The following is a 25,596-nucleotide window of genomic DNA, read 5'->3' as shown; positions in this document are numbered from 1 at the left end:
TTGAGAATAATTTTTGAAATTTTCTTAGCAGAGAACTACAAATAAAAATCTCAAGTATTCTACCAGTATGTTTTGCCTGGGACTTTCTGGATTTTTTTTCAGAAGTTAAAGGAAGCAACAAGCTCCCACTCCACTAGGAAGGCAATTTTTCAAGAAATAAACCACCAACACGAAGAACTGGTTTGACATCCATGCAGAATCACCTGAAATGTACCCATAATGTGTTATGGTTCCCTATTCTCTTTTCCTCCTTCCTAGAACTGTGTTGATTTTCATTTACAAAGTATAGCAAGGCAAGAAACACAGCTCCAACTCTGTGGCAATTACTTATTATTTCTCTTTTTCTTTCAGAGGATGGCATGATCTCAGCTAATGCTCTTTACCCAAATGTAGCCCAGTATAGTCGTCCCTCCCCACTTCGTTACTGAACAAAATAAGAATAATGGAAAATACTCACTGCATTCCAAAATGCAGAACTGATGGGTGAAAATGTAAGGCCCTCCCATTTGGAGGCATCTTTGCTGCGAAGCTGAAAAAAGGGAAAGAAGCCACAGTTAATATTTAGCGGGCATGATGCTACACATTGCAGGGAAGGAAGATTACAGGCGCTCATTACTCTTTGTATTCTAATCATACTCTATATCCCAATCTTTTCATACATTCCTCTCACTACCATAGACTGTGCTTTAAAAAAGTTCCATACAACAGCATGTGCTGGAAAGTTCATGCCAAAAAAAAAGTGCAGTTTGATAAGTATCCCATTTTAGAGGCAATGCTGGCTTGGACAACCTCCCTTCCTTGCACACATCCCCTCATTGCTGCTGATATACCCGTTCGTGGGGCTGTGCCGTGAGCTACAGAGGGAAAACAACTTTAAAACGAGTCCTGAGGAATGAAAATTATGTCAGCATGGAGCAGATCCTCAGTCTCATCAATTCAACATCCACACAAGCACTGGCACGAGCACACCTGAGACACACAGAGGCAGAGGAGTAAACAGCAGCTTGGGCAAAAGCCAACGTCAAAAAAAGTTCTTGCTTAGCTGTGGCTTTAATGCAAAAGCCAAGTAATTTCTTATATGCAAAGAGAGTAAGAAATAATGCGAAACACATACATCATCATCTTTCCTTTGCCCTAGGAAAATTCACAATAAAATTCCCATCAGTTCTAGCACTTTTTTAGCTTATTTCAACATGAATCGATGCCCTATAACATAGAAATCCCAGGCTATCTTCACCACTTTCTCAATTACAACTTGTCCTCCACAAGTCCCAACAACCACAGTGGTAAAAAACAAGCCCAGCACTCGTTCATTATGTTGACGTAGCCAGTCCTATGCTGTTAAAAACTTCCCCAGAAGCAGTCTGCATGTTGCGTAGCCAGAACCAGTTTCATCTTCACTGCATGATACTAATAAGCATCCTAACAAGGATGAGTCTGAGGAGGGAGGGACGGACCGTGGGCTCATAAGTTACCCAAGCTGCTTTGCATAAAGTGTGGTAGTACAGTTAATTGTTCCCCAATTTAAAAATGTAGTTCTGTAACATTACACCTTTAATATATTAAAGTACCTACATAATTCTGTTGTTACATTCCAAACCAAGAGAGACGTCATAATTTATTACCAGTCATGAAAAATGAGATTTACTATTATGAAAACCTACAGCTTTATGAAAATGTTTCTCATACAAGGAAGCAAACTCTCTCGCTGTTGTAGGGGGAGGCAGGCAATATATCCAGGTAGCGTTTCTGGGGAGCTGCTAGCAAATAACGCAAGAGCCGATGATGCAGAACTACAAAGTCTGGGTGAATGACAGTCTCCTTCCAACCGCCTTGTCTCCGGCCAGGCCAACCTCGCTCCATTCCTAGAAACACCAGGGATCCAGAAGGGAACCAGTAGCTTCTTCCCCTTCCAAAAGACAGCCTCGGAGACGTACCCAGGGGGGAAGTCTGAGTACTGTTTTTGTAAACACACACAAATTAAAACTATTACTACAGTAAAGCCCCAGGCATCTGGGGGAAGGCACACTCCTGAAGGATCCTCAGATCCTTTTTGTATATGCACCCACACACATACAGTAAAATAGAAGTTAAGCCAGTGGTTTATGCGCTCCGTAAGTTTCTAGTGTCTTACAGTTACTGCTGAAATACTTTTCCCACCAGAAAAACCTTTGCTGAGGATGAGAAGCTGAGTGCTGCTCTGTGCCCATTGGTGTAATTGGCAGTGGCTCTCCAAGACCCGCTGATCCTCCCCCTGGGGAGCTCTGGCAGCACCAGCTCTTTTCCTCTGACCCTCCCTCTCTGCAACAGGCACCAACGCACTGGGTGCAAACGCAGCGTGGATGTAGGAGACCGCATCTCATTCGGTTTGGATGAAGAAGGCTTTGCTGTAGCACTGGTTCTGAAAAACACACTGCATTACTGTTCAGACAATAATCACAGCCAAGCCTCTCCTGGTCAGAAAATGGGAAAAGCCCTATGAGAGCAGCAGCAGGATCCCAGGGCTGCCGTTGCATTCCTTCTGAAGACTGGGATGGCTGAAGTGAAGCCTCAGCTAATAAAATTCTGCAGGCTCTGAGCTGCACGAAGGTAATTTCAGAGCATCCCTACACACCACTCCCCAGCAGCCCCGGGAACCGGCCCATGGTTCCAAGACATCCAGCTTCTGCTCTGCACCCCACAAAAGCTGCCAAATTGCTCCAAGATCCACCCTGGCCCTAAAAGCAGAAGAGCCACATTCCTTCGGCATGGTGCTCCTAACCCTGCCCGCTGGCCAGCTCCACCGCCTCTGCGCTGCTTATCAGCAGCCCCAAAGCACTGCCAAAAAATAACTTGGGAGCCGCATTTACAGAACAGCAGGACTAGTGGAAAGAGAAATCCACCACTCTGGGGCTGTTCCCGATCCCCAAGGAAACAGCAGTTTGGAATGGGAATGGGCAGGCGATCATCTCACCTAACAACCAGGATGCATTTAAAGCCCACCACTACAGAGAGAAAGGGACAGGCAATGTGTGTAGATGTCTTCTACATCTACACACACGCTTCTCCAATGTGTTGCTGCAAGCCTCTTAAATCTAGGTGGAAGCTGGCCCAACACCATGATGCATCCCTGTACTCCAAACACATCAATACATCAAGCTCTCTGCAGGGGACATGGAAATAAACGTCAAAGGAAATTTGTTAAGACATTTAAAAGTTCAAGTAAAAAAAAAATAAATATTTTTAAAAGTTAAGAACCTCAACTCACTAATAGATTCACCTCAAATTACGCCAAAAATTTCTCTTTTTGCTGCAGATGACATGTCCAAAAAAGTACACGGGTCATTTCATGAGAATGTTGCAAGGCCTGGGAAAAATACACAAATATCAACCTAAGAATGGAAGTCTTGAAACAACAAATGTAGAGAAACAGTCCTCTCCAGGACAGAAAAAGCCTGGTTTCCAACTACTCTTTCATTGCTTTTGAAATCAGCTAACATCACATTAGGCATGCTGTCTAACAAAGCCACACTCCACAGCACCTGTTTTCTTCAGGCAGCCCAGCTGAACACAGAATTCTGAATAATAAATTCTGATACAGCATGTCAATTCTATTATTTCAGGGAACATTTTTAAGCACAAGTGAACCACACTGGAGGGAAACAGCAAAAAAATAGAAGAGGGGAAGGAGATTCCCAGCAACTACTTTGAACACTTAGTAGTAATTGCCTTTGTATCAAAAAAAGTAGTTTAATTGGTTCGATTATCACTTGCCAGCCCAACAATTCAATGCCCTTCCTCCTCTCCATCTTCACAATATATTTAAAACACTGACACCCTGGACCATCCATCTCCAGGAAAAAATAAGAACAGCTGAACCATTGGGGAAGGCTCCACATGGTCACCCAGGGCAGGGGGAGATGAAGGGCAGGCTCGGGGCGGAGAAGGAGAGAGTGAGCCCACGAGACCTGCCGCTCCAGCTCATCACCCCAGTTCCCAGAAAACACCCAGCAGAAAGGGATAAATCCTAAGTGTGCACACAACTCCCAGCACCAGAGATGCTGGCCAGGGAGAAAGGTGGACATACAGCAGCCGAAAAGGGGCTGGAGGAACAGGTGGCATGAGGAAGAGAGGTGACACCAGCAGAGAAGAGTGGAATGGAGGAATGCAAGAACCCCTGACCGCCTATGCAAGCGGAGAAATGTGTCACTCTAGGGCAGAAGTTTTTGGGGTTTTTTTGTTGCTGTTTCTTAAAAGCTGTAAAATCTCAAGTCATCATATTCCCTCCAACGAGAAGCCCCTGAGGTGCTCATCTGTAGGGAAAAGGGCATCAGAGAACATGGAGAAGTTCCAGCCTTTTACAACACATCCTGCTCCAGGAAAGAACATTTTGGTGTCCTGTTGTCATGGGACTAACAAAAGGGGATGCTAATACAGGGATTAAATGTGGGACTTAAACAAGGGATGCTCACTACACACACGTTGAGTTTGCGGGAATTATTTTGCCCTTGCTTCTTTCAGTTCTGTTACTCTTTGATGTAATTAGTAGAAACAGGTAAACAACCAGGTCAGTATGATTTTTATATATTTACTTACAGCCTCAAAACCTAATTTATATGCAGTGTATATTACACACAAACATTTGTTCCAAATAAGCAAAGACCCTTTTATTTCCCCCGAAGTACAACAGAAAGAGATCCTTCTTCGCAACAGTATTATTTATACTTCACTGGCCAAAATCACAAGAAAAGTGAAAAAATCCAAACAAAAGGCCAAATCTACGCCGAACAAATTTCTGGGGTTTGTGTTGGGGTTTTTTTGGTTGTGCTTTTTTTGTTGATTTTTTTAGAAAATAAAACTTCAAAATTGAGTTAATTCATCTAGCTATATATATAAATAACAACACTCAGCAATCTGCAGAATAAGCTGCATCTGATCAGAAAGGAAGGGAAGTTTCCTGGAACAAAGTTTATCCCAGTGTCCTTTTTTCTCCAAGTCTTCCTTGTATCTTTATTTTTTTACTTTACTTGATTACTTTAGATTATCTTAGGATGCACGTCATCTGATGATTCAGATAGCAACGTATTGCCACTTGGTGCCCTTTCTTCATCCTTCCTTTTTGTGCCCTTTGTTGACAGGCAACCCAAGAAAACGCAAGTCAGGAGGAAGGTATTCTATTGTCAGGGCTTTTTCTTTATGATTGCAGGGTCTTCTTGGAAGCGGCAGGCAAAAAGGACTTTAACGTACAAGAGGTCCTTTTTGAGTGAATCTGCTTAGGCAGTACTGCTTTATTTTTCAGTATATCGCAAAAAGTAAAATTTGACTTATGTTTGGCATCTTGGCACTTCTTATGTTCAGTGCAGTAATATTAATGAACCCACAGGATGAGATTTTGAGATATGGAAGTACGTATGTATTGTATAGGAAAGCAAAAGTTTTATATGTAAACTGAAACACAGAAAGGAAATTTAAAAAAAACTCATTTACTAATTTTAGATTCGTTCCTCTAGACTACACCAGATTAATAAAAAGCAGACTAATAAGAGTGAGATTTGCACCTACAGAAACAACCAAACCCTAATACTTTTAGTAGTTCTGATTACAGCTGATGGAAAGAAATTATTTTGGCAAATGTAAATTGTTAATTGAGAGGAAGTTAACATAGAAATAGAAATGGATCCCAGCTGCAGCTGAACCAGTCTTGTGAAGAGCTGACACAGAGCTTTGTTTTGTCATATCACCTTGTCCCTCGCTTCACTCAACCTCCCATTCACTAAAGGCAGTAAAAGCACCAAGCAGTACTTATGAAGGTTAAACTGAAGCTCCTGGAAGACAGACAATAGCTTTAAAAGACGAGATAAAATTGTTTGGAAATGCAAAATTACAACTTTTGTTTACCATCAAGACAACCCTGTCAAAAAGAAACAGAACATTATTAAATTACAACTTTTTTTTTTTTTTTTAAACCAAACTTGATTTATTTTTCCTGGAAGCAGAAAGAGTCATCAGAAAGGATTTACCTTGGAACAACACAGCTCACGGGCGAGCTGTATGTACCGCACCTGAAGAACCGTGGCTCTCCCTGGCCTCAGCCCTGCCATGCTCACCACCTCGGCTCTGCAGCCTTGCAGGATTTCTCCCGGACCACCATACCTACGTGTGCTGGTTTTGGCTGGCACAGAGTTGATCATCTTCATAGGGTCTAGCATGGGGCTATGTTTTGGATCTGTGCTGAAAACAGTGTTGGTAACACAGGGATGTTTTAGCTGCTGCTGAGCAGCGCTTGCACAGAGTCAGGGTGTCACCTGCCTCCCACCCACCCACCAGCGAGCAGGCTGGGGGGCGCAAGGAGCTGGGGGGGACACAGCTGGGACAGCCGGCCCCAACTGACCCAAGGGGTATTCCAGACCATATGGCGTCATGCCCAGCATATAGAGCCGGGGGAAGAAGCAGGAAAGGGGGGAAGGACGTTGGGAGAGATGGCCTTTGTCTTCCCAAATAACGCTGATGCGTGATGGAGCGCCGCATCCCTGAAGATGGCTGGACCTTTGCCACTGCCCATCAGCAGGCAGGTGAATTCCTTTGTTTGCCTTGCTTGTGTGTGGGGCTTTCTCTTCACCTATTAAACCATCTTTATCTCAGCCCATGAGCTCTCACTTTTACTTTTTCGATTCTCTCCCCCTCCCAGATGGGGGCAGTGAGAACAGCTGTGTGGGGCTTGGCTGCCAGCTGGGGTTAAACCATGATACTACATAAGACTCAGGTGATAACATATGAACCAATCCGTGCATTATTTTTATTTAATGTTTTTTTATTATTATTTAAGAAAAAACATCCAGCGGGTAAAAGAACAAAACCGTGAAATTTAAACACTGGAAACCTAGAAGTTGAAAAAGTCCCTTATTTTTAGCACCGCATTGTTTAGGGAAGAGGGGGAGGACTGACTCACTGCTTCTGAATGCTTGGGGACTGGCAACCCATCCTGAGGAATTCACTTAACGTGCTTTACTAGAGAACCATGCTGCTGCGGGAAGAAGGGTGGGCTGTCTTTTTCTCTGAACTACACCATACATCAGGGACCAAATCCCAAAGCTTGGGAAGCAGAAAAGGCCAAAATGGCATTACCCATCAAATAACACAAACGCATACCTGCATGCCCGCTATTTTGCATATCTGGGCTACAGGAAAATAGGAAAGAGAAGCTAAACCAAAATAAGCTAGCGTAATGATAAAAACTAAAAACAAGTCCCATGATTTAGGGCCAAAGTCATGATTTAAGGAGGCAGACAGGACTAGCAATCTTTTTTTTTTTTAAGCAAAAACTTGTTATATTGGCAAAGCAGCATATAGCCAAAGACTTGCTCACCAAAGTTGCAATGGGCTGCTACTTAGTTTATTTTCAGAAGTACTGAGATAAAAAGGTAGGTAAGCCTAGCTCAACCTGTAAAGCACAAACCATTCTCCATTGCTTCCATCTGGCTCCTTGCACACACTCTCCTTCAGTAACTGAAGCAGCCCGCTCTGCTTATCCGCTCTAGCCCCTGTGTTTCCACTGCCATTTACTTGTCTTTCTGGGTACCCTCCTCTCACTGCCTGTGCTCCCTTTTCCTATAAAATTCTGCGATAACGTTTATACAAAACCTTTGCAGGATAGTTACCTAAGCCAGCAGTGCTTCAGTTTTATTTACTACAAAACAACAAAACTGCAACAATCAAACTCACAGTATCTCACAGTATCGCACTTAAAAAGTCACATTTTTTACGGGATGGAAATGGCAGGACTCAGATAAAAAAAGTGGGCTTTTCTCCCTACTCTCATATGCAAACAATCTCTTTGGAAAAACCTCCAAAGCAGTTAAATGTGGGCCACGACAAAAATCAGAATAACACTCACAAAGAAACGTAGTGGAGAAGATGAGCAGTGAGGCACGAAGCGCTACAGTGAGCTTCCTGGTGAAAAGAAAAGGCTTTCTTTTCCACATGGGCCTGCGGTTTGTATTTTAGCAGCAGCAGCACAATGAAGTGTGTTTAACAGCAGAACGGAATTATTCCCTGCTATAAATCAGTCCTCAACTTCTGAAATAACTGCAATCTGTACTAAATTAAGAAATTAATTCACAATGACTTGAGTTCATTTGAAATTGTTTTCTGAAACCTCTTCTTTCAAAATCCTTTAGCCACCCAGATTTCAAGCAACAACCCATGCTCTCTAGAGATTGTCCAGGGGGACCCTGTCTTTTTTAGGCATGTTGCACAGTCCGCTTTAGGGGGGGGAGGGGAAAGGCCGAAATTTTAGAAAGCAAAAGGTATGTAACTCCCTAGAAATCCACAAGCACAGACCTGGGAGAACAATAAGTGGGTTATCGGTGAATTTGGCAGGCAAATCAGGCACCCATATGGCCTAAACTGAACCTGCAACTACTTGTGGACACACAAAAAAAGAAGTCTTGTTTCAGCGAGGCTGAGAAATATCCAAGTTATTTGTACTGGATGAGTGTACAGGGCCCACTAGTTCAATATGCACATCAAACATTTTCCTCTGAAGCATCTCTAGCACTGCCAGCAAATCCCAAATATCCTGGCAAGCAGAACATCTACCTTCATTTACCTTTTTGCTTTAGGTAATTTAGCGATTGCCTATTGGCTTTGCAATATTTCATAAGGTAATCTCTAAGTACTTAAGACAATGATAACTGCTCTGAAATAAAACCTCGTTTGCCTTTTTTAAGCTTCTTTACAATTTAAGTAGTAGCAATTTTCTGTTAAACTATTAAAATCACAAAAACAATAAAGTTTACTTTTTTTTTAGTTCTTCCCAAAAAAAATTAAGAGAGTCACTTGCCTAATACAAACACACACTTTTGGCTCCATGAGGAGCCTTGGCATTCTTGACATTTTAGCTTGAATTACCAGGTCCTGGACTTCTGGGGTTATGAGAAAATACTGCATTTGTCTTTATAAAGAATGCTTCTGGCCCATGAGTATGCGAAATAAAAACACAAATCCCAAAGGCACACAAAGCAGCTCCTGCTTTTTTTTTTTCTTCCCCCCTTTCTAAACCTCAAAGCTTTTTAGCCGAACCTACTTTCTTTGAGTAATTTGCTTACCCTGTAGTAGCCAAACCCTCCAAGAGAAACGCCAAACCAACAAAACACTAAAAACCAAAACCACACCAAAACCTTTTAAACTGCCTGCATAATCCAGGTTTGTTCTTCAAAAACTGACACTAAGGTCACAAATAATTTCTGAGATGGTCACTTTTGCCTACCCTAATTAAAAAGCATTAAGAAAGGCAGTCAAACCTGCAAGTACCCTGGCCTACTTTATACATGTAAAGAAATGGCTGCTTTTTGAAGGACGCTGCTCAACCCTCACAACTCAGAATTGCTTCAAGAGCAGCTATGAGACTCCATGCCTCTCAAAGATCACACTGTTTATCCAAGCTCCTACCCAGTCTCTAAACTGAAAATGAAACGTTTTCAAGAGATGTGCTGCTCACAGCCTTTTTCAGACCCTCTGAAAACATGAACCCTAGGCACAAGGAGAAGCACCTAGAGAAAAGGCTTCCACTGTCAGCACGGTGCCTCCTCTATGCTAAAGGCAAAGAGCTGCAAACCTTGCACTGAGATACCATGAAATTTAAATGACTGTTCACTACCCACAGTTTTCAAAGCATTTTACTGAAAGCAGTCAAATTTCACAGCATGGCGCTGTGAAAGAAGTAGGATAAAAGACTCTTTAAGAAAGGCAGAGGATAAACCACATACCCACCCTGCCTTGTACCTAAGGAGAGCATGCTTGTTTTTACTTACTAGATAGTATTTCATTCTGTTCTTGCAACGGCAAAACCATGGCAAGAGATTCTAGCAGCAAGGGCTGTTTTTCAGCATAGTCCTCTACTAACATAATTAGGGATCTAACAAAGGAAGAAACAGATATTCAAGAAGAAACAAATAACAATTCTATTACACCTGCCCCAACTAAATTCCCTTAAAAATAACAGTGAGCTTGCTTTCTGTTCCTAATATACTCCGCGTAAGACTGGGGGAAAACATCAGCTCTGCTCCACGTTTTAAAACTACATTCTAAAGGGAATGTGAAATTTTAAATGTGAACGGTTGCTACCAACAAGGATATTTTTATTTATTATTAGAAAGAAGCAGAGCATCTATGGGACAATTAGCAGCACAGAAGAAAGATCCAAGTGAAAACAGACCTCACCTTTTTAACGTATCAATCGTAAATCTGTTTTTACTGGTTAAAATAAAACTTGATCAAGTGCACAAAACTCCATTCAAAAGATCTCCCTAGACTGAAGAGCAAAGGGCCAATTTCTGTCAATTCAGCAGCAACCCCTCCTTCAAGCATTTCACTTCGAAGTGCCGGAGCAAGGCAGCATTTCTCCATCTCGGGGGCTCCGGCTCCTGCCTGGAGAGCAGGGGGGGCAGGAAGCACAGCGGGGCTCAGAGCTCACAGCAATAGGAAGTTACAGTCTTGTCAAATATCATTGCACCCAACCATTTCCTTTTTCTAATTACAGCCCCAGCCAAAAACGTCCATCTTTACAGAAACCATTTGAAGTTAGAACAGCTCATCAAAATGCATGAAAGAGCTCTGTGGTTGCTGATAAGCTTGACCTGCTTAATAATTAAGAGTGATAATCTTCCTACAGCAATTAAGAGTGATAATCTTCCTACAGGAGCTGCCTTTTGCTGTTTCTGCATTAATCCAAGCGCCTTTATAATGACAGTACAGGCCTGTAGGACAGCTAAGAGACAGATTTGCATGGTAGATCTCAAAGCCCATAGGAAACCTTTACACTGAACATGTTAAGTACTAAAAATCCCCTTCCCTTTTTCCCCTGAAACAGAAAAAAGAATAGCAACTGAAAAGGAAACTAAGATAATAGAAAAAAACCTCAGATTTAGGACTTAAAAAAAAAAACAAACCCAACTTAAATTTCTGCTTTTCACGTGTTCCCTTTGGTTTGGACAATGCACCTGATCCCACCCTGCCCTGAAAAAAGCAATGGAAAGGTCAGTAAGGTCACATCTCCTAAAGCTGCCAAGTCCAAGTTTGACACAACAGTGGAAAACATCAGCCTGGCCTCCACATTTCTTCTCTTTTGTGAATTTCGGCCCAAATCTTAAAAAACAAAGTATCATCTTTGTACATCAACCTTTAAGCATAGTAATTTACCTGTGAACATCCACTATCATTCCTTCTTGCAAACATATGAAGAGAAGACAATAAAAATATGTGATTTTCCATATTGAACCCAAGTTACCTACACAGTACTTTACCAAAAAGCTTCAAATGCTACTATGGTGGAAAAGCAAACACTACAATATACAGCTTAGACACATTAGGCAGTAAATTACATCACAAACTGGTAAAATACTGGGGAAGTCCCTCTTGAAAACCTAAAATACATGCACCTCTTTCAAAATCTTTTTACCAAACATTTGCTTGAGCAAGACCAGCTTTCTCAGTTCTGTTTGAGTTTTATAAGGCAAAAAATTTTACTGCTATTGACTGCCAGACTTATTAAAAACTCTCTTCTCTAACAGATGAAACTTCTGAAGCATGTGCAAACTCATACACTAGCTTTCTAAGAATACTTAATTTTTCCTGTCTTTGAATAGGATTTTCATAAGCCATATTATATGACTGCAAAATATGATGCAAAGAAGAAATATATAAAGAGAAGGCGCAAGGCTACACTTTGCTCCAAGGTACTTTGAGCGTGGTGCACCAGGGTAAAGCTGCGGTATACACAGTCGCCCTGTGTCCAGCAGAGCAATGAAGCTGCTCTCCCATACCCCACAGGCCACCACCAAATTTTAAGGAGGAAAAGTTGAAGATAAGTCACTAACCAAATAGCAACACCAAAAAAGCAGCTTTGGGCCCAGATCAAAGCCTCCATCTCACAGGAGCATCAGTCTCTTGCTCTTGTTTTCCAACCCTCCCAGTTGGGTTGTATTATACCCTCTTCAGTTCCCCTTCCAAATGTTTCAGTCACTTGACAAAGCTTTTTGTTCTGGTGTGGCAAGATATTGGATCTATGCCATTTTACATATGTGGCTGTATTGTTACTTATTAGATGGGACGTATTTTCTCCAGAGGAGTACAAAACCTTTTTTTAGGAAAAAACTTTTAAAATTACAATAGCAATATAAAAAACTGCAGACTTTTATTGTTCATTCACTTTTTACTAACTGATGGCACTGTGCATTTTCATCTTCATCTATATGCTTCAACAGCATATATATCTACTCTTAAACTAAAAAGTTTTTGTTTTCCAGCTCCCCACACAGAACTCTGCTTATATTTCCAAGTGCATCCCCTCCTGCAGGCAGAAATGAAAGGGGGAATCCTCCACAGCATCGGATCATTTCCACTTTCTCACCTGTAGCCAGCAAACCCCTACGGTGGCAGGATGCCCCGCAGACAAGCCTCCCAAATTCCCCCAGCTGCACCTTTTGAAAAAAGCAGCTTGCTGTGCCCGCCTGTCTTCTGTCACTCGGCGCTCTGGGCCATGGTATGCAAAATGGAAAGACAGTTCCAGGATTTAGAGCTATTAAAAGGAAGCACGCTCACGGTGTATTTGTGACCCACTCCTAAGCACTACTGTACATTTATGTTAGATTACGTTGTCAAAGGAAAACGTAAAATATGAAAAAATACATACCAGAAAATTCAAACTGGCAAAAATTCGGGCATTACCAGGATTAGTAGTTACAACGCGTATTGCAGGAATTACCAGGTCCTTACAAAACATCTGGGATCTGTTGAAGTCAATGCACAGCATATGTTCGGAGCCAATTTCTTCTGACATACAAAATGCTGCAACCTTCTGCTATTAAATAAAGCAGAACCATATGAAACAAACCCTGTTTCACAGGTTTATTAACAAAATGTCTACCACCAAAAAAATCCCAGGTATGTTACAGCTGCCACGTTAGCCTCTAGAGTTCTGACTTCCAGCAAGGGGCACCTTGAGCCAATGAGTTAACATTTGTTTCCTTCAGCAGGATAGCTGGCGGGGGAAGGAAGAGGGGGAAAACGAACTGGGAAAAATAGCAGGAAGTCCGCTTTTGGTTGTTTTGTATCAGTTAAAAAACAGCACTCGCAATCAAGTACTGGATTGGGGCTCTACCTCCCCTGGATTCTTGCATTCCCTCCCTTATTCCAAAGCTACGTGGCTAATCAGAGCCCACCAACTGCAAATTTTCACCTGTGACACTAAGGGCAAAGAATCAGTAACGCTATTTTTGAGTCTCTTAACAGACCTCAGACCAGAGGTCTGCTCCTGCTGCAGGACGGGATGCACTTTGCTCCTGCACGCTCCGCACATTAACCGTCTGACACAGCGTTTCTCAAGCTGCCCGCGAGAGGACAAGCTCCCTTTGGACAAGCCAAAGATCTCTCTGCAGCCCAAAGGCATATCATCGCTCCTTCCTCTGCCAGACAAGCAAATAAACGTCACAGTGGGAACCCCCCGGGACCCTGCCCCAAGTCCGGCTGAAGCCAGTAGGGTTCTCGTGGGCCGCGGGGCAGGACAGGTGAGCAGCACCTTGCCCCTCCTTACAGCCGCATCTGTAAGCACGGACACACACGTGACTTCAGCGCAGAGAAGCAAGCCTGGCGAGGGCATTCAGTCTCTGAACAGGCCTCTGTGTCACTCCACAGCACTATTTTACACAAAAAAAAGGAGCAATGAAGCTTTGTAAGGCAGACCTCTCATCGTTTCAAAATGTTAGACGTGGCTTTGGCAGGAGCCTGGCAAAAAGAGAGGGAATAAGGAAGCACCAACCCACGGCAAGCAGTAGCTAACATACGCGTTTGCAGCTACCACAAGGTCACGTTTTCCACGCCTCACCTTCCCACAGCTTGCAAAATTTCAGTGGATGGAGGGAAACTAAAAGAGACGACAAGTGTTCAACCCAAGTGTCGTTGCCCCCAACCCAATACTCACACCCAGAACAACCTAGCCTCCAAGCCAGACCTCGCGACAAAGCCACAACAGACGTGGGGTGACTTGCAGTTCTCCAAGTCCCCAATGAGCTTCCTCAGTTCAGGAACAGAAGCAAAGGTGCCCATCCTAAAATTTAGGAACGTACACGCTCTTTATGGCTGGGCACTGCCCTCCCCTCCCTGCACATCAAACATTTCAGTAATTATTCCAAGAAAAAAACCATCCACCAAAACACAGTCCACTGCTTCAAAGACCAGAAAGCATTAATAATTGGTTTTGTTTACAAGGAGAGAAAAAAAAATCCACGCAAAACTGAAGCATGGGGACTGGGGCAGGGGTGTGTGTTTGTTTTAAAGCGACTACCCACATCTGCGGGATCAGCCACATTATCCCAGCAACACTGGGAACGCTCACAAAGGCCAGAAATGCCCCCTTTTCAAAAGGGCAGTTTAAATGCTGCAGAAACTGGGTCAGCAACAGGCCACAGAAATACCTAAGCAGGCAGCAGGCACCTCGTGGATTGCAGGCAGCAGGCTTGCGGCAAAGGACTCGAATAAAAGACAGAACACACCAAGACAGAAATCAGACAATAGCTATTGAAGAAAGGCAGTTAATAGCAACAAAGCACGTAAAGCACGGGTCAAGGAGTCGGTCAAGTACAGGCTCTTCAACTCCCTACCCTCCTCCAGTTGCCAGGAATCAAGATTTAGACACAAACCAGCAACGCACATGGTGCACACACTAGCAGGCAAGCACAAAAAATAAGCAGACACATGAAATCCACAAAATGGTAAGGAACTGCAAAACCTATTCTGCAGTACTACATGGCCACTCACTTCCCAAGGGCAGTGCAGTGCTCCTTGTTGTTCTGCTCTCATTTAAAAAAAGCAAAAGGTATTACACGATTTATGCTCACACACGGTTAGTACATTCTTCATCTCTGTGTTCAGGTTTTTACTGTTTGCGCACCTACTGATGTGTTTATTGCAGAGATGTTGATTTTAAAATATCAACCCACAATTTCAGTCGACAGGACAATGCAACCCGGCACAAAAAAAATAAATGTGAGAGGCGACCTACAGTGTCACTAGTGAGGTCTGACTTGCTGACTGTTTTCTACCCTATGTAATGGGTGACATTAACAGAGCGTGCACAGCAGGGCTGTTACACACTTCTGCCAGCCAGAGCAGGGAGACTTGATTCCATTTTGCACAGACTCTTAAAATCATTTTACATGAAGGGAGGTGGTGGCTACACAAGGTGCAAGAAGTTATGAATCAGTCACTCCCTCCTCTCTCTCATTTCGCTTCCCTTTTGCTATTGTGCATCTTTCCTTTCATGGTCAGATTGCAATCTGCTGTTGTCCCTTACCAGTTCTGCCTACCACTTGAAATAAGCAAGCTTTCATTTTACCTTTCCTACCAGTATCTTTGTTCATCTCACATTTTTATCAGGGGCACCTTTTTTTTTTTCCCCCCTTTCTTCACAATCTTTAGTCATTTTTTCCTCTTGTTACCATACTCGCCACGGGGCAATTATACCCCGTCCTTCCCCCACTGCCAAACTGTAGCCCAGACAGGTTCAGCATCACATCCGAGTGGTTTCCGGCACCACATTGGGCCAGATGTCTCACCAGCATCACATGCAACTCACCGGCTGCCCAGCCTCCCTCTCCCCAGCCAGGCAGCCACGCGTGGACGGCAGCATCCTGTTTCGGTAGGGTTTTGCCTTAACCAACATGCTGCTCTGAGCTTCAGGAAGAGGAGCAGGCTGAAGAGGAGCACCCTGTGCACCAAAGCAGATGGGAGCCATAAGCAGCAGCTTCTCGAGAAAGGGCTGATGGTTACAGGGGTGCCCTTTGCTTCTGCAGCAAAGTCCTGCAGTATCCAAGGTGCAAACTGCTAGCCACAGCCTCGGTCCCCGAACACCACAGACTGAAGTTGGGCATCTCAAGCCTCTGGACTTGTATGAAAACCTGAGCAGAGACAGCAGGTCAGACTCACTGTGCAAGTCAGAAACGTTCGGGGGTGGTGGTGGTGAAAAAGCTACTGCAACTTCACTTGCTGCCTGGCCCTCTGCAGCAAGGGGAAGCTGCATGCAACAGGGGAAGCAGCCGAGGCAAGAAAGCTCAGGGAGATGTGAGCACTCCCTCACCCCGGGCTCCGAGATTAGGAAATCCATCATTCCCCCTTCCCTCTGAAGGACCAGGGAAAAACAGGCTGCTCCCAAGGGCAATTCAAAGCAGCTAAATTGAATTCCTTGACCATCCTCTGGTGACACCTTTCTTTCTCACTGCAGAAGGTGCTGGAGGTGGCCAGCCTTCCAGCACCTAAAAGCTCTGCCCTGAAATTACTCCTCCACCACCGCCCAGATGCCCAGGGAGGGAGGTTCCCCAGAGACATACTGGTGGTGAGGATGGATCCTGCCTGTCACCAAGGGCCCACTCCAGGGGCAGGTGACCCTTGCCTGGCTGCTGTCCTTACAGCTTTCTGTTGCTTTGAAACACATTTTTTATCACGACTGGTGTAATCTGACCACCACCATACCCTCTACGTTAATCTGGTTTCAAGCAACAGATGGGCAACGCACAGATGCCACGATGGCACTGTAAGTATGTGGGATGCCACACAACGCTGTAATTACAAGGCAAGAATACCGCAAAATAATCTCACAGCCTCAGTAACACTACTGGTCTTCCCACTCAGCTGTTACCTTGCTGCCACCTCCTCCTCCTCAGGTGCACGGCCCCTCGGGCTCTGGCTCCCCATCACGGAGTGGGACTGGGCTACTGCATCCACAGGGTCTGCAGCAGCCACTCCAGGGAGAGCTCTGCTGCGCCAAGGGTACGATAAGCCCAGAGGGGATGAAAAGGGGAAAACCCAGCACTTCGTGCAACCTTGCAGTGTAGTCTGCTGTGAGATGAACACCACTGGGCACCCAGACTGACAGGGGGCGCTAAATGAGGGGGAAGAAAGCCACCCCTCCTCCTCCTCCTCCTCCCATGTCCCACAGCAAAACCCCACAGCCTCTCTGCCCAGAGATTTAATATCAAGACACTGGTGTAACCCTGGCACTGGGCAGTATTCATTAATTTGAATTAATGAATTAATGACAGTAGCATCGCTACTCTGAAACGCCTGGGACCTGGGGCTAGTGCACTGCACTGGAGCTGACCTGTTACAGCATTACTGCAGCCAGGAGCTGGTGCCTGATGCCCAAACTGCACCAAAACCATGAATGTCCAGTCCTGTGGGTGATGACAGTCATTTGCCAATCAATTTGGTAGAGTCCTATGGTAAAAACACAAACCTTTAGTATTTCAATTTCGGACACTTCTAATAATCCTTGTTAGACTGTTGCTACTTTTCAAGTAGAGAGCAAATAACTTCACACAAATTTCTTCATTGACTCCTGCAAAGGCAACCAAGTTTTTCAGGATGACATCTAGCATCTACAACTCTGCAATTTCATGCAATGTACATCTTCATACTCTAAGCAGTGCCTCAGTAGCACCAGTCACAGAAGTGTATTTACTTTAAACTTTAAAATTACAGCTTTTATTTTCTACCAAATGTAACCAATTTTTCCTTCGTGAATCACTGCAATTTATTCTCAAAGAAAATAAAACTACTGTATTGGAGCTTTGAGCAACCTGGTCTAGCGAAAGGTGTCCCTGCCCACAGCGGGGCGGTTGGAACTAGAGCATCTTTAAGGTCCCTTCCAACCCAAACCTTCCTGTGATTGTCAGGTAATTCAGTAAAATTCAACCCAGTTTGCTCGTTACCCTACAGCTCTTCCAGGACTCAGCTCTGTTGCACAGACAGCTGCTAACACTACAATGGATGTGAAGACGTGTTTCAGAGTGACACGTACCCAATAGCCCCCACCTGTTTATAAAGCACCCAGCCCGAAACAGGTGAGTAATTAACAGCTTTTACATATTCCCACCAAGAAAAGCCTCCGAGAACATGGTGCACTTTGCTCTGGCGCTCCGACACAGAGTGGTGAGGAGGTCTGAGCACCTTAAAAAACAACACGTGTGCGTTTTTAATTGCTTGTGGAAACCGTACCTCCCATCTGGGCATACTACAGCGACGGAGTTAAAAGGCAGCACAATATACAGGAACCTCGAGACCTTGGAAACCATACAAAGGATCCTCCTCACAAATAATACAAAACCAAGCATGCATCTGTTTTTTCTCTCTCCAGTGCTAAACACATCACACAGACTGCTGGCGCAGAGTCAAGGAAGTCTCCAAAGTCCCTCTTTGTGCCAAGTATATTCCCAATGGCAGTGCAACACATTGCTCCAAGAAACACGGATCAGTGTCCTAAATGCCAGGAGATGGCATTAAAGCACATACACGTGTATTCATAGGGCCCAATTTCAGTTTGATACATGACTGCTGAATTTCTGTTCTCATTGATAAGAAACAAATACCTACAGCTGAAGGACTGCAAAGAGTTGCCTGATCCCACAAAACCCACATGCTGCCCATGATGCTAGGTGGCTTTTTTTTTGGTGGGGGTGGGGGGGGTGGGCACAGGGGCTTAATTTTGATAACCAGGAGTTGCAAAAATAATTGAAGCAACTTCAAGACCTCAACATTTTAAGTTTGTTGGTGTATTAAGTATTAATATTTGGATCCACTGCTTGCCAAACACAGGCAGCTCCAAAAGAAGTGTGCAGGAGTTGATGGCAGCACTAGCATGACTCTAAGCTAGTCTATCAAGCTTCTGGAAATCTTAAGAGTCTATATAACAATCAAGTTTTGGACCCTCTCTGAGGACCTGCAAAAGCTTTTCAAGTATATGCCCACCACACGGGTGGCCAGGAAAAGCCTCCAGTAAACCAGGAGGGGAAACAGGGCTGTAAGAACATGGCAGCATTTGGGGGCACAGAGAACAGAACAGTAAAACAAGAGAGATTATGAACTTACCACTAGATCAGGTATAAACATTTGCACATGATTAAAAAAAGCTGGAAAATCCCCAATCCACACAGGAGATAAATATATACGTGCTACCAACAAGGCAGATAGTAATGTGCTTCTCTTGGCTCCTGCTACTAACTGGTCATTTGTATCTTTCCCTACTTTGTAAGGCTGAGACTGCCTATTTAATTCAAGTCAACTTTTTTTTGAGGCAGAGTTGCAGAGATACGTAACAACGCTATTCTGCTTCAGTCCCTTAAAGAGAATAACCAGGTTCCAGAGAAACACATTACAGATCTGCAGTTTAAAAAACTGGAAAGCAATACATAATGATTTATATAAACAAAAAACAGTGAGAATGTATGTCAGAGCAATTTTGACTTAAGGTCACTTTTTCTTCGTCATATGTATCATTCAGGTTTCTGAAAGTCTTCCCAGGCATTTAAGTGTGTCAAATTATCACCCTATTGATATACAAGTGTATGCAAAGGCCAGACCAGTTTCCAGTCTTAGGAAAGGAACTGAGGTCTTCTGCAGCGTGCACTCAGCTACAGTACCACATCAGCATCCCATCGCCTGAAAGAACAGTTTCTAGCCTTCAGAAAGATAGTGAGTTTTCTGCATTTCTCATGTTTCCTTAAGGAGCTTGCTGTTGCAAACAAACATTAACAAAACTTTTTTCTGGCTCAGAAAGCGCAACTTCTAACTGAAACACAATACTAGCACGAACCAGAGTCAACAGAACCCACGCTTTCAATTGCACCGAAAATGACACACCATCTTAACTTTCTCTTTTTTCCTTCCAAGTTCTTACGGCCTCTTTCACTCATCTTCACAAAGTTCTGAAGTAGAAATAGGCTTTTATCAGTCAGTAACAAAAAGAATTATTTTGCACTTAGAGTTTCTTAATTTTGACATCTGTGTTCTGGTATCCAGGTGGGTGAGATGATAAACCCCTGACTACAGCTCACTGGGTCCAGCAACAGGATCTTGAAGCAGACAGGAGGCTATCAGAAGACAAAAACTTCACTAAGAACAAGAACAGAGGGCTACTTCTCACCCTCCTCTTGAAAAACATTTTCCCTTCTATATTTTCCTCACAATTCTGAGGGAAAAAAAACAACCAACTTCTTCACAGTGACTGTTTTTGATTGAGAAATTCCTGTGTTTAAAATTTATATAAAGTCCACTTGTTCTACAGAAAGCAAGGTCTGTTTTGTACACACATGGAAAATATCCCGAGTTGTTCTTGTCTAATTGTATTTCCACTGCACTTTCTAAAAGTTACCAAGACACACACACAAAAAAACGCAGCTTTATTTGTACACCACTTTGGGGGCAGGACGTGGAGAGGGAGATGAGGTGACTATTAACACAGCCAGCTTTGCTCTCCATCTTCCTTATCTAAGGTGGCAACCCAGACATAACATAGAATGGCGGACCCCTGAGAGGATAAGCAGACACCTAAATTATTCACACTAACCACATGTTTCTCCTAGACAATTAGTTTATTTGATTAAAGCAAATTCTTCTACAAATATAAAGCAAGCATTTGCAGTGAGTACTGAGAACTCTGCAAAAGAGTTAATACATGCTGTTGTCACATACAAGTATAATATTTGATATACTTTTCCTCTCCCTGAAGCTGACAGGACCGTTTTGTCCTGATGAAGAGGGGAGGTGGTCACCCTGCAACAACCACAACGAAAAGGTGTATTCCCAAAGCAGCTACCAAAGAAAGTGGATGAAAAAAAATTGTGTTTAAGACAATGTAACCAAGATGGCTTTTAAAACTTAGGCTTGAATTTATAACCAAGACTGAACTGAAAGTGGTACAGATGAGCTATTGGCTTTGTTCTCCTGTCAGTGTTTTTACCTATGTTGCTATGGCAAATGCCAAAATTACTGAAAAGGCTCCTTCGCCTACTTGCCTACGAAGTCCTGCGCTCAGAGCCCCTGCCAGTGCAAGAGCACAGTTTTCCCAGAGCACATTTCCTACTCAAATAAAAACATGTGAGGCATGATAAGCTAGGTTTGTGTTACCTTTGAGCCTCCAGGAAGACGAGCGGCAGGTGACAGCACTGCCTGTAACACCGTATTACACTGCACTGAATAGAGTTCAAGTAAATTTATACTCTGCTTACAAAAACCAAGCCAGCCTGCTGGAGTTGATAATTCAGAAGTGGACTGCTTGCAACTTCCTGAAATCAAGCAAGCTGTTGTTTTGGGTTTTTTTCTATTTTGTCACAACTTGCCAATCTGCAACAGCAGAAAAACTATGACGATAAACGCTTACAGGGTGTCAGTCTTCAGACTGCTGACACTGGTCTATTCCAGATGTATATCGTTTCACTGCATAATGGTGAAATTAAAATTACTGCAAATTAAGCCTTCTGAAGGGCAACTAAGAAGCAGCTACTAGGGAAGTAAAAATAATTTATTACTAATAAATGTATAGATAAAAACCTACATCTTTTACAGCCCACTGCCCACAAATCAGAAGGATTAACCCAAGATTAACACACATCTAAAATTCTTTATTAGTGTGTTAAAATCTAAAAGTAGAACCCTAAGAAGAGAGTTCCTATTCTGAACTACTTATATGATAGAAGAAGCACGTATGGGCAAAGGGGACACTAAATTTATAGTGATTAGGACAACGACAAACATGCCACAGCAGTTATTTGCTTTTGCTTTTCTTTCTTTTTTTGTCCCCCCTCTTCTCTAAACATACAAAACGTGTCCCAACATCCCCTTTTTCAAAACAAGGCAGGTTAAATTTAACAAGAAAAGGGCCATGTTCCAGAGCAGACTTGCAGAGTGCTCACAGCGTGTGACTGCTTGGCACGAAGAGCTGACCCTCCCCATGTGTTTGCTGAATGACTACACTAACAGCCCGTGCCACCACCAGGTCTGCCTCTGCTCCTGCACAGCTTTGCAGCCAGTACTGAAACAAACACAGAATGAGAAATAAGACACCATATGCCCTTTTGTCCCACCTGCTCAGATCAGGATTGTCCCAAGGACCACGCACTCTGGGTGGACTCTGTCCCAAAACACAAGCTACAGGGGTTTACCAAGAGCCTGAAAAAAATTAAAACTGTGCATGAGTGACATGCGTGTGTGTGCACTTGCCTTCAACTTTCCATACAGCAACAGGCTGTGTGATTCGCCACACCAACCACCCGAAACCCGGCCTCCAAGGCTATCCATCACACCAAAGTAAATGTGTTACCCCCCTCCTGCTCAACAGCCACTGATCTGATAAGGCGTTACTCCTAACACACGACAAGATGCTCTCCCTCCCAGCCCCATACTTTTGGCGACTAACCTGTTCATCTACCTCACCAACAGTGAGCAGAGCAGCAGATGTGGCTGGGCTCCTCCCCAGCTCCTCCTGCACCACGGTAGATAAGGGAGCAGAGTCAGCCTTGGCACCAGTACCACCAACCACCCACACCAGCCGCAGACCGAAAGGCAGGTAGAAGACGACCAGGCACTGGACTAAGGAAAGAGCAGGAAGATGCACGAGGCCTGGACCAGAGCCACCGAAGACACAGGCAGGCCTCCCTGGGAGCAGCTTGGGAGGAGCGAACCATGATGCTGCCCTGCAGGTGAGCGGTGCTGCCACGCACGGGCTCCGGCACCCATACGGCACAGCACAGGCACAGACCCAGGGAGCCCTTTCCTGCACATTTTCAGCTGACACTGCCACAGATAGCAGCAGGGAAACTATCACAGAATGATTACAGGTAAATGCTGAGCTGGCAAAAAATAAAACAAAAGTGCTTTTAATCCCCAGGAGTCTTCTGATACAACTGCTAGGGCTGCACAAGGCAGGGGACAGCACCAGGGCAATGGAAAGGGCAAGGCAGCCTCTTCCTCTTGCAGTACAGAAACTGCAACCACCACAGGTATGGACCAGCCAGAAACCAGAACTGCAAACCAGAAACTTCTTTTGATGAGATGCCATGGAAAGGCATGCAAGAGATCTGCAGAAGAGACAGAAAGGTCACAAAGTGGGAAAAGCGAAGAAATTATTAACCGAAGGTAGACAGATACAGGACACCAAAACATAAAGCACAGTTTATTTGTCCATTTAAAATGGCTCATTACATGTAAAAAAAGTTTACTTTAGTAGCACATGTTCACAAACACAGCTTCTTCACAGACACTAATCCCTGTGCAAACAAGCACCTCACAGCCCCAGCTGGGAAGAGAGTGTCACCGCCTGCTATTTTTACCAGTATAGAAGAAACGGGGGTAAAGACAGCTTGTAGGCTTATGAAGGCAATGTGAGCCGTACGAAAGCATAAGCATCAATTCTCAATTACCACACCAAGATTTTCTTAAATTTCTCCAAGTCAAATTGTCACCCATAGATGAGAAAATCCATTTTAGGTCAGCATACAAACGGACATACAGATCGGTCGCTGATCTGATCATGGGCATCTTCCAACCCAGGAGGGCTCACAACAGCCAGGACAGTATGTGCATACCAGCAGGGTTTTTTGCAGACAAGATTTTCATGATAAGTAGGATTGCAACAGCATATCAAATAGTAATTAAATCTGGTCATGCATCACCTTTAAAGTATTCCAGTTAAGATCAATTAGGACCAACAGCAAGGACAGAAGTCTGACAGCTCTTTGCAAAACGCAGCAGGACTGCCTCATTTGCCATTAATGAAAGCTATGGCTTTAGCTCCTCAGTCTGGTGTGAAACGCAGTGCAGCTGGCCCAGGCCACTGCTCTCACTTCAGAAACATCTGAAAGCAACTTACAAACAAATAAGTAAATGCATAGCTGCCTCACTTGCTAGCACACAGCACTGCCATGGAACAGTCCCAGGAAAAAGAAAAAACAACAAAACAAAGCAGGTCTTTTTTTACTCCCTGGATAAGCAGACAAGCATCACAATTTTGCAAAAGGACCATTATTTTGGAAGCAGTAATGCACACAAGGGCACAGGTGTCCCTAACAACACTTAATACAAAGGTCAGCAAGGCAAAGTTCACCAGTGAACGAATGACAACACATAAAACAAGAGATAAAACTTTAAAGCAGCAAGAGTTCAGCCTGCCACCCTGGCCGTGCCTGGCAGAAGTGTAAGGAAGGAGAGGAAGAGGAACAGATAGCTCCTTCCAGAGCAATCTGTTGCTTCATCTACAAGAGACACCCCCAGCTTTGTTGTTCTTCTAGCAATTTTCTTCAGTAAGCTGATTTTTATTCTTATCTCATTACCCTTTGGGTTCCCTACAGGTGTTTCCTTGGGGATTTTCACCCAAGTGTAACAGGTAGGTGAGGGCATCTCATTTCTACTCCTTTACTGCTAAGGACTGTATACAGTAAGTTTCATTTCTTTAAGCATCCAGTAAAACTTACAATTTAGTAGTCCCTTGGTGAAATTGTAGAGTAGGGTATCAATTAGAAACAAAAGTCAACCAGTATCGAAGCATTTTTTTGGTGCAACGCAGTAAAAACACCCATTCTGTGCATACTGTAGAAAACCTGTTACTTTATGCAAGTGCATTAATCGTGACTAAAAAGCTTTTTCCCAAGAAATGCAGCGCATTGATTTCTGCTTTTTTTGTAAAAAAAACCCCAACTATTAAACATTTAATAAAAGCAACTAACTTTGGCTATTACAATTTAGGACCAAACATATATCCTAGGAAAAGTCTTCATGTCAATTTTCAAATACTTTTGGGGGCTAGGTTTAATGACAATCTAAATGATTAGTGGTACTTGACACAAACTTAGGTTGAAAATATTGTTTTAGGATGGTTCCCTTCAGTTTAAGCACTCACTGGCACTCTGAAAACTACTCTTCAGCTTTTCATTTTGAAACACTTTCTCAATGGATACTCAGTTTGATTTTAATAAAGGTGTTTAAAAAGGAAACGCTGCATAAAACAATTTTAAAAAATATTTGCACATTTCTTCCGGCACAAAATCAATGTTCCTTTCTATAACATGCAGTTGATCCTAACCTATTTTTTTCTGGCTTAGCCACCACCCAAGCTAGTTAACTGGTACAGGGGCATCCCACCAGTCCCATGCCACTACTTTCCAATAACTTGACTGTCAGAAATTAAGGCACTAAGACCACAGCCCAGCCACAGCACCAGACTCATCTGTACCTCTTGACTGGAGATGAGATGAAGCCGTGGCCAGTAAGAAATGACCAGGCAGGACCTTTGCACACGAAGCAGGCTCATTCTTCCCAGCCAGCGTGGATGATTTCTGAAGCAAACATCATTAACTACATCCCTTAAGTATCCGCTAAACCCCTGAGCAATTTTGCAGTCCATGCACTTTAACTGCTTTGTCGTCTCTCGGCCAAGTAGTAAGCTACTCCCTTGCTACCTTCACCTTTCAATTTCTCTTCCGTGTGGGAGCACTATTTCAGACAAAGCAAAAATGACAGATTAGGAGTAATCCCACTTGGCAATCAGGAGAGGTCAAAGTGCCAGGCACCAGCTGTTACTCCCAGGGCTGGACTATCACCATAGCAGGAGCCCACTGGGACCTGATACCATCTACTGCCCCAAGCAGCTCCAGTCCACAAGGTCAAACACTCTCCCAGTGATCAAAGGCAAAGGTTCAACAGATATGCTTGACTTTAGCTAACTGCATCACACATTTTCCTAGCAGTTGATACCTATCTACTCAAAGCAAAATATGCCCCAGCTGTCAGAGGTAA

The 25,596-nt window shown here is 43.7% G+C and overlaps 1 protein-coding gene across 3 annotated transcripts in view; it reads right to left on the bottom strand.

The window, feature by feature from the left end:
* The window catches only part of TMEM131L (transmembrane 131 like), an 82,965-nt gene that overhangs the window by 46,009 nt on the left and 11,360 nt on the right, over positions 1–25,596 (bottom strand). For all 3 annotated transcript variants that reach the window (XM_055795375.1, XM_055795377.1, XM_055795376.1), the window contains exon 4: positions 458–529. In XM_055795375.1, coding sequence (XP_055651350.1) covers positions 458–529 — 72 coding nt within the window. The remainder of the gene's footprint in view (positions 1–457; positions 530–25,596) is intronic.

Source organism: Falco peregrinus, chromosome 2, assembly GCF_023634155.1.
Source record: "Falco peregrinus isolate bFalPer1 chromosome 2, bFalPer1.pri, whole genome shotgun sequence".
Classification (NCBI taxonomy): Eukaryota; Metazoa; Chordata; class Aves; order Falconiformes; family Falconidae; genus Falco; species Falco peregrinus.
Note: the sequence above shows the minus strand (reverse complement) of the source record. Positions and strands in the feature narration are given on the sequence as shown.